The sequence below is a fragment of the Podarcis melisellensis genome (assembly GCF_964234715.1).
Source record: "Podarcis melisellensis genome assembly, chromosome: 5".
Classification (NCBI taxonomy): Eukaryota; Metazoa; Chordata; class Lepidosauria; order Squamata; family Lacertidae; genus Podarcis; species Podarcis melisellensis.
The window spans coordinates 87,164,481-87,173,760 of record NC_138537.1 but is presented as its reverse complement, the minus strand read 5'-3'; the positions used below and the strand labels follow the sequence as shown (position 1 = coordinate 87,173,760).

Genomic DNA, 9,280 nt, shown 5'->3' with positions numbered 1-9,280 from the left:
GGCACATAGCTCAGGCTGTGACTGGCGAGAGTTAATTTTATGTCGGAATGAGCGCTTGAACCCAGGCCTTAGCCCGACAAGCCAACCACACAGTAGCTGAGATTGGCTTGTTTTCTTTTGCTAACTATTTCCCCCTCCTTCAAAAATAAGCTGGTCCAGTGCTACTTAACTGAATAACCTGGATGTTTGTCAGAATATTGCAGCTCTTTTGTTTTTACTTTACAACATTTCTGAGTCATGCTGTATTGATCATACTTCATGTGCCGATTCTCACATGACGCAAAAGGTTCTGCAGGAAACAAGGTTACACATAAAAGAACTCTCTTGAGGTTTTAGAGCCATGCATGCTAAGTCCACACGGCCCACTGTACAACATACTCATACAAATCAGAAATAACTAAATAGAGGCTTTCATGGTTGTGCCCTCCCGTCCTGTCCACCCCTCCTCAAAAAAAAACCACACCAGGATCTTGAGAAGAGTCGTGTACAGTTTGTTTTATAGATTATCCTGATCAGAGAGGGTAAAAGAGGAGTTGCGGTTCCAGCCATCCTTATATCTCATAGTGCTTCACCACAGGTGTTTCGCTGGGATCCCCACCTCGTGCCACATGCAGGTCGCCATAGGGAAATTGCTTTGGGCCCTGCAGAGAACAGGAGACAGCGAGAATTAACTCATCACACTACATGTTTATAGAGTACAGAACTTCACATCAAGTGAGCCCTTTCAAAGTAACAAAATACCTGCCAACCCACATGTTGAATCTGACCATGCCCCCCACTTTTCGTTTGCTCACAAGGCCACCTGCATGTGGCATTTCTCACTTAAGACAGATGATTATCACCTGCCAAACGATCTATTGTGAGCAGTAGGAACCCCATCCTTGTAGACCAAGTTCAAGCTTCAAGGATAGTTAGTTTTCAGGACCACCATTTCTTTATGGGGCTACCTTTGAAGATGACCCGGAAACTACAACTAATCCAGAATGCGGCAGCTAGAGTGGTGACTGGGGGCGGCCGCTGAGACCACATAACACCAGTCTTGAAAGACCTACATTGGCTCCCAGTACATTTCCGAGCACAATTCAAAGTGTTGGTGTTGACCTTTAAAGCCCTAAACGGCCTCGGTCCAGTATACCTGAAGGAGCATCTCCACCCCCATTGTTCTGCCCGGACGCTGAGGTCAAGCGCCGGGGGCCTTCTGGCAGTTCCCTCATTGCAAGAAGCAAAGCTACAGGGAACCAGGCAGAGGGCCTTCTCGGTAGTGGCGCCCGCCCTGTGGAATGCCCTCCCATCAGATGTCAAAGCGATAAACAACAATTCAGAAGACATCTGAAGGCAGCCCTGTTCAGAGAAGTTTTTAATGTGTGACATTTTTGTGTATTTTTGGTCTCTGTGGAAGCCGCCTAGAGTGGCTGGGGAAACCCAGCCAGATGGGTGGGGTACAAATAATAAATTATATTATTATTATTATTATTATGGATCCATCCAGGGCTGCAACTCTGACTCTGCTACAGCAGATTACATTCCAGCCACATGCTGGAATACACCTGTTGGTATAGGGTGATATACAAATTTAATAAATAATAATAATAACTCACAAGGTTTACACCCCACCCCTCTTCTATGCAGGCAAACCAGAGGCACGTTCGATGACACATTCCAGCTGGGCAACAGAAAGTGTGTGTAGTGAAGTTAGGAAATTCTAGTAGACAAACTTTGGTCAAGTAGAAGCAAAGTATTATGGGAAGACCAAAGGCCAAAGGATTTATGGGGAATGTGTCCTTGTTGTTTTAAGAGGAGACTCATCGTCTCTGAAAGTGTGATTTGCTTATCTCAGGCATCTGAAGGAAGGAAACTCTCCAAGTTGATTAGTGGGATTTTAGCACCTGGTAACTAAAAAGGCTGTCTGGGTGTGAATGAGTTATCAACTCCGGGAATGTGTATCTGCTGTGTCTCTGAGAAGTTGGGAGGAACCTTTTGATCCAATAAATTTTAAAAAGAGAACTTTCTTGTTGTCCTGCGTGCCATTCTGAGGGAGGTCTGAATCCAGAGCCTGACTAATTAGCTGCATACTGTATCTGTTGAATTTCTGCCTGCATTTTGTGGAAACAACTTGCAGGGTGGGGCAGCCGGTAACTAGGAAGAATAACCTTCTCCCTTGGGTTAAGTCTTCTGGTGCCCCTGGTACAAGGGAGTGGTGGCAGCAACTACCCTCTGATGTGTTTTGTCCTGCAAAAAAGTATATGTTGCCAGCCATCGTTCCTCTAAGCCTGACCCTGCTGGATTGTAGGACAGGCGAGCGGCTGGAGTATTACTACAGTGTGGCTTGGAGAGAGGGGCATGGCCTAGGGAGTGTCCTGAGGAGCACAGATGACTCCCTAGACTCCCTAGCCTGAGGTTCCCCAAATATTTTAACAAAAGACAGAAAGTGGTCCCCCCCCCCCCCCGGATGATATGGGCCACTGGAGTCTAGGTATGAGCTTTAGCGGGCTCTCACAGCCAGATATTCAAGACCCTCTCTTAAAGGCTGACTTGTAACTCACCACAGGCTGGTAGGATGGAAATATCTCGCCAAGAACAAACATGGAGACCATGAAGCCAACGAAGCCGAAGAGGTACTTAAACATTGTGTTCCGGGGCACGAGAGTGGGAGATGTGTCAACCCGGTTCCGGATGAACATATCAAAATGCCAGTGCAGCTGGTCAAGACAAAGGGGAGGCATGGTTATATACGGCCAACAGCACCTGTGAGTTATCTTGGGGTTATTATGGAGATGAGAGAGGGCTTCACACACGTTCACTGCTAATACTATGAACCAGTGGTTGTCTATGGGGAAGCTTAGACGTGAACTAGTTCACATCGCGGGAATAAATCTTCCCCTTGAACTGATGTGACAAGCAAACAAAGTTAGCTGTGAAGACCCAGTAAAAAAACCAGGAGGGGGACACACCCAGTTTCCTCGCATGCTCCCCTTCCAGGCTTGTTTTGCTTCCCCCACAAAAAAATAAAAAACAGAATTTTTCTGCAAATAAGGGACTCTGCTGTGATGAGACATCATCCCATGATGACTTTTTCTGTTTTGTATCTTAATATACTCTCGCCTGTGATCTTCACTCCTCCAACTCTGTTGCCCTGATCTGCTTAGAGACCTCCTGCTCCCTGAAACAGAGCCATCCATTTATTCCTTGATGCTGTTTACGTCATAGAATCATAGAGCTGGAAGGGACCCAAGGATCATCTAGTCCAACCCCCTGCAATGTAGGACGTCTGGAGGATGTCTAGGTGACATCATCCCCTGAATGCATACACCTTCTCTGATTAATCTTCAAGCCACTGATAAAGATCTCTCTCTAATATTTGCCCTCCCTTGTTAAATCTGTGTTTCCAGGTGAAAACACATCCTATGCGCCTATAACTTCAGTTGCTCCTGCTTAGCCCTTATTACCAGCACCTTTCTGTCCCCTCCCTATCCATGTTTAGACTAAGTTCTTAGGGAAAGGACCTGCTTAGTTTGTGTTACATTGCAAAGCACCACAGGTACTGATGACACACTGTGACTTCATACACTGCAATCAGAAAGCAAAATATCTGCAAGGTCAAAATCTATTTTTAAAAACACATACAATTATCATTTTCATACTCAAAACTTGGATTCTAAAGCGTCAATGTCTGTACACGAAGTAAATTCAAGAACAGGACGATTTTTTGAACTTGGAAGCATCAGAATGTGATTCAGTAAAAAGTCTGTGATACTCTCCCTAACCCAGATAAATATGGACTCAAAACTGAAATCACAGAAATGGAACAGAAAAAACTATCATCCTTACTGTCTCGCCGTAGTTACGCCTTAACTCAGGATGGTCCCACTGATAATAAGGATCTCTCTCATGCTGGGATCGGTCAGGAAGCTTGGGATAGTCACCGTAACTATGAAAAGTATAAAAGGAAGTCACCATAAATACATTGCACTAGACAAACAGAAAAATGCTTACAAGAACAATAATACAAGAGCAGAAGGGAAAGCAGGGAAAGCATCCTATAAAGATCTGAGTACTCTATGTTTATTCATTAAAAAATACTCAGCCATTTCATCCTGTAAAAAGCAATTTGCCTGTGTTTTACCATTTCCCAGTTTTCCTAGTTTGCAGGTTCTGCGGGATATAGTGTGATATACCAGTAAGTCATGGAAACAAAACCCATTCGGAGTTGTGTATTTAATTAAAAATATATATCACAGGGTTAGAAAAGATCCAAATTCCAATCAGGAAGGAGGGGAGAGAGAGGGAGGTAGACTGAAGTTTATGTCACAGTGGCAGCTACTGCCACTTTAATATTATTACAAATGTGAGCCAAGGGAGAGGATCCTCCATGAATTAGGACAACAGTAGTTTAAGGTAAAGGGACCCCTGACCACAGTTCGAAAGCACACAGTGCAAGTAGATAAATAGGTACCTCTCCAGCGGGAAGGTAAACGGCATTTCTGTGCACTGCTCTGGTTTCGCCAGAAACGGCTTAGTCATGCTGGCCACATGACCCGGAAACACTGTCTGCGGAAGCGGACAAACGCCGGCTCCCTCAGCCTTTAAAGTGAGACGAGCGCTACAACCCCAGAGTTGTTTGTGAGTGGACTTAAATGTCAGGGGTCCCTTTACCTTTTAACATTCTCAAGTGGGTTTGGAGAGGGTAGGAATTTTCCCTATTTTAAAATCCTGAGGCACTGCCCTGACCTCATGTTGCTAATGCAGGTTCATTTCCCTAGTTTTCATTACTCCTTGGTAAAAACCGGACTAATAACCCAAGTCACTGAGTTGATGTGAATATGAACAAATATCTTAATGTGGCTCATGCTGAGAGAGACAGTATTGACCTGAATATGTGCTTAAAATTGTTCCTTCCTTTTTGGCTGGCCTTGCAAAGTCTAAGGGGTTCCCAGGATTGTGTGGTTGGATCCCCATTGTCTGAACTTCATGAAAACAATCTATTATTGCTGGGGGCGGGGTAGGCAGAGAAGAGCCAAGAAGCATGAATATTATGTTTATTTTACCCAAGTGTCTGCAAACAACACCAGGAGAGGCATATGCTTTTCACAATCCCAGCTCCCCACATCACCCAATCTTTTGAGTCAAGTATACCTCACCCCATGCCATCATCTGGATAAGGTTCATAGTCCTCCAGTCTCATGTTGTACTTTTTTGCCGCAGCTGCCCGTTCCTCCGGAGTTTTGGGGTAAGGCCCAGGGAGCAAGTCTTTTGGCGTGTCCGAAGCTAGAGGAAGAAATGCAAGTTAAGCCCAAGGCTACAGGGGGAAATAGCAGCTTACAAAGAATAGATTGTTCAGAGCAGGAACAGTACAGTGCTGTAGAACAAAAAGCTGAATTCATTTAGGCCTGCATTAAAGGAAGCTTTGAATTCACAGTTAAGGAAATAAGTGTACAGCTGTGTTCGGCAGCACACTCACCTCACACTCAAATGACAATGTTCTTCCCCTTCACAATCTAATACTTTTGCCAGATCTAGTAGTGTTACTTCCCTGCATTTTTTCTTACCACTGTGACAATCAATGATGTGGAGCAAGTGTAGGGGAACACACAGCGAGCTCACATAACACGGGAAAATCTGCAGAAACAACCCCAACACGGGTGTGTTTCCAGCAGCCCTGCATGTAGTCTAGAATCACAGGCTGTTCCATCCTCAGTCACCACCTGCCATTCAAAATGAGAGCTAAAGCAAAGAGATCCAGAAGCACAAATCTCTGCCCTTTATGCAGAAAGAGCACAACATTCTACATAAAGCACAGTGGTAGCCAGGGGGTGAGGGGTAGAATGACCAGAAGAGTCTAATCAATAAGGGTGGGGGTGTGGAGGTTTGGCATGAAGGTACCCTAGAAAAGACTCCCAGGCCACAGCTTTAAGAATAGCAGAAGTGACTGCGAAGGCTGTGTGTGTGTGTGTGTGTGAGAGAGAGAGAGAGAGAGAGAGAGAGAGAGAGAGAGAGAGAGGGAGGGAGGGAGGGAGGAAGGGAGGAAGGAAGGAAGGAAGGAAGGAAGGAAGGAAGGAAGGAAGGAAGGAAGGAAGGAAGGAAGGAAGGAAGGAAGGAAGGAGTGGGGGGGGATTCCTTTAATAATTTCAAAAGTTATGTGACCTTGTTGTTCAGGTCAATCTTTTTTACATAGTTTAATGTATCATGGTATTTTACGACTTGTTATTTTTATTGATTATAATTTAGTAATGGTTTATTGTAACTGTTGAGAATAAATTTCTCTTGAATCATTATTGGCTGATATTTTGAGAGTTTAATTTTATTGTGTATTACAGGCTGATGGATTACTGAATATTCTTTATTTTACATGTTTATTTTAAGACATTTTTAAATTATGGCTTATTTGTATTGGATCGTTGTAACGTGTGTGACCTTTCTTGCATATTTTGTTGCCTCTTCAGCTTGTAAGCTGCCTTGTGTATAGCAACGCAGAACAGCGGTATGCGAATTAAAAGTGACGATAGTGATGAAGATGACAGAAGCCACAGAGAAAATTGAGAAGACGTGAATAGCCCAGATATTGTGCTGGCAGGAGCTGGCTTTGGTTTTTTCTCTCTCTTTTTAAAGCCACCATCATCCTCGGTGCCACTGAACAGGGAATTCTAACCTGGGACCCAGGACCCTCTGGTCACAGGCATTCAGGAATGAAGCCCCACTAAATTTACAGCACAAAAAGAAAACTAGAAAACAATGAAAAACCAAGCCACAGCCCAATCCCACTCTCATTTACTCAGTGATCAAGGCACTGTGTGTTCATGGCGCTTTCTCCCAAAGCAAGCATGCAAAAGGGTTGCAGCCACCGTTGGAAGATTCATAGAATTGTAGAGTTGGAAGGAATCCTGAGGATTATCAAGTTCAACCCCCTGTATTGGCAGGAATATACAGTTATCCCATATAGGGATTGAATCTGCAATCTTGGTGTAATCAGCACCATGCAGCTGTCCCATATCAACTGAGCTATGGAGTGACAGGTAAAAGGATTCTTCTTCATGCAGCATATAGTCAAACTGTGGAACTCTCTCCCACAGGAGGCAAGAGGTGGACATCAACCAGAATGGATTAGACAAATTAATGGAGGAGGAGAGGGCTATTAATGGCTTTGCCCCCAGTACATGGAGGCAGTGAATGTTTCCAAATTCCAGTTGCTGGAAACCTTGAGTGTGGGATTTTGCTCTGGTGCTCAGTTCCTGCTTGCAGGTACCTGGTCAGCCCCTGGGAGAACAGGATGCTGGACAAGAAGGACCAATGGCCTGATCCAGCAGGCTGCTCTTTCCATTTCTTCTATTTCATACACCACTTGATGGTAAAACAACAACAACAACCCTCAAAGCAGAGGCGCTAAAACCAAGAACCTTGAAATGTACAAAAATTAAAACACTGAAACAAGTTAGAAACCATCTGAATCCTCTAAGCACCTAGGCAGGCTTCCCCTAAACAGGAATGTCTTTTTAAGCAGGTGCCAAAAGAGTGCAGTGAAGATGTCTACTTGGAATCAAAAGGCAGGGAGTTCCAAAGTGGTAGGCGCTACCTCATCAAGCAACCAAGTTCTTACAAACACAGAAAACAGGTGTTTGGTGGCACCCATAGGTGCATCGCAGCCTCAACTTCCTCCCAGCTCAATGGACCCCCAAGTGAAGAGGAAGGGGACCTCCACACCTGAGGGAAAAGTGACCCCCCCCAACTTGAGATGGCCCCCACCTGTGGAGAAGTGAGGGGATGTTGACCTCCCACCTTAGAGCATGGTGACCTCCACCTGAGGGGAAGATGACTCCCCCTACTTCAGGGGAATGTGACCCCCCCACCTGTGGAGAAGTGAACCCCCTGTTTGAGGGGATGCTGACCCCCCCACCTGGTAGTTACTGACCTGCCCACCTTAGAGCATGGTAACCCCCACCTGAGAGGAAGGTGACTCCCCCTACCTGAGGGGAATGTGACTCCTCACCTGAGGTGACCCCCCCCCATCTGAAGAGATGCTGAACCCCCACCTGTGGAGAAGTGAACCCTGTGTGAGGAAATGCTGACCCCCCACCTGGTAGTCATTGACCTGTCTACCTTAGAGCATGGTAACCCCACACCTGAGAGGAAGGTGACTCCCCCTACTTCAGGGGAATGTGACCCCCCACCTGTACAGAAGTGAACCCCTTGTGTGAGGAGATGCTCACCCCTCCCACCTGGTAGCCACTGACCTGCCCACCTTAGAGCATGGCAACCCCCACCTGAGAGGAAGGTGACTCCCCACCTAAGGTGACCCCCCCATCTGATAGTCATTGAACCTTGAAGGAAGGTGACCCCTCCATTTGAGAAAGTGGCCCCCAAACCTGAGGGGAAGGTAATTTCCCTTACTTCAGGGGAATGTAATACCCCCACCTGAATTAGTGACCCCCCCTCACCTGTGGAGAAGCGACCCCCCCATCTGAAGGGATGCTGCCCCCCCAATCTGATAGTCACTGAACCTTGAAGTTAGGTGACCCCTCCATTTGAGAAAGTGGCCCCAAACCTGAGGGGAATGTAATCTCCCCACCTGGGGTAGTGACCCCCCCTTACCTGTGGAGAAGCGACCCCCCCCCATCTGACAGTCATTGAACCTTGAAGGAAGGTGACCCCTCCACTTGAGAAAGTGGCCCCCGCACCTGAGGGAAAGGTGACCCCCACCTGTGGGGCAGTGACCCCCCCAAGGGATGTTGACCCCCACAACCCGCCTGCCTGAGGGGAAGGTGACCTCCCCACCTCCCCTCTCTGCATGGGAAGCGGCGGGAGCAGCAGCAACTCACGGACCGGCACGGGCGCCGCTCGGAGCCGCCGCCGCCTTCCACGCCAGCGGCCGCAGCAGCTGGAGAGGCCGCAGCCGGACAGCAGCGGCGCCGCCGAACGCCATGGCGGCCCTTCAAGCGCCGAAAGGAACTCTGGCCTTGGACGGCGGAAAGGGGAGGAGCTAAGGAAGGGGGGGAGGCGCTCGGCGCGCTCCGTCACGCACACCATAGACGCATGAAATGCCGGCCTTGGTTCCCCGGATGTCGTTTGGACTACAGCTCCCATCACCCCCAGCCTTTGCGTCGCAGGACCTAAGCCCCGCGCTTACTTTTGACGCCATACCTCCGCGTGCGCACGCGCACAAGCACGCGCCGTCGTCGCCGCCGCCTGCCGGGCGGAAGCGGCCTTTTCCCTCACGGGGAAAAAAAAAATGGGTCGATTTACAGCGCACGCGCGATGAAGGACTGGTTGTTCCGCTGGTTGTTTCTGT

The 9,280-nt window shown here is 47.4% G+C and overlaps 1 protein-coding gene across 1 annotated transcript; it reads right to left on the bottom strand.

Annotated features, from left to right (window-relative positions):
• Positions 1 to 470: 470 nt before the first annotated feature.
• On the bottom strand, positions 471 to 8,949 carry NDUFB8 (NADH:ubiquinone oxidoreductase subunit B8). Its single transcript, XM_081913844.1, has 5 exons — positions 8,815 to 8,949; positions 5,139 to 5,265; positions 3,829 to 3,928; positions 2,544 to 2,699; positions 471 to 641 (listed from the first exon to the last, which is right to left on the bottom strand). The coding sequence occupies exons 1-5, from the start codon at positions 8,912 to 8,914 to the stop codon at positions 552 to 554; spliced, it is 573 nt and encodes a 190-aa protein (XP_081769970.1). The 5' UTR covers positions 8,915 to 8,949; the 3' UTR covers positions 471 to 551.
• Between the last annotated feature and the right edge of the window lie 331 nt (positions 8,950 to 9,280).

Coding starts and splice junctions, on each gene's coding strand:
- NDUFB8 (XM_081913844.1), bottom strand. CDS start 8,914: ATGGCGTTCGGCGGCGCCGCTGCTGTCCGGCTGCGGCCTCTCCAGCTG. Junction 5,266..8,814: donor TCCGAGCGGCGCCCGTGCCG/GTCCGTGAGTTG, acceptor TTCTTCCTCTAG/CTTCGGACACGCCAAAAGAC. Junction 3,929..5,138: donor TATCCAGATGATGGCATGGG/GTGAGGTATACT, acceptor TACTTTTCATAG/TTACGGTGACTATCCCAAGC.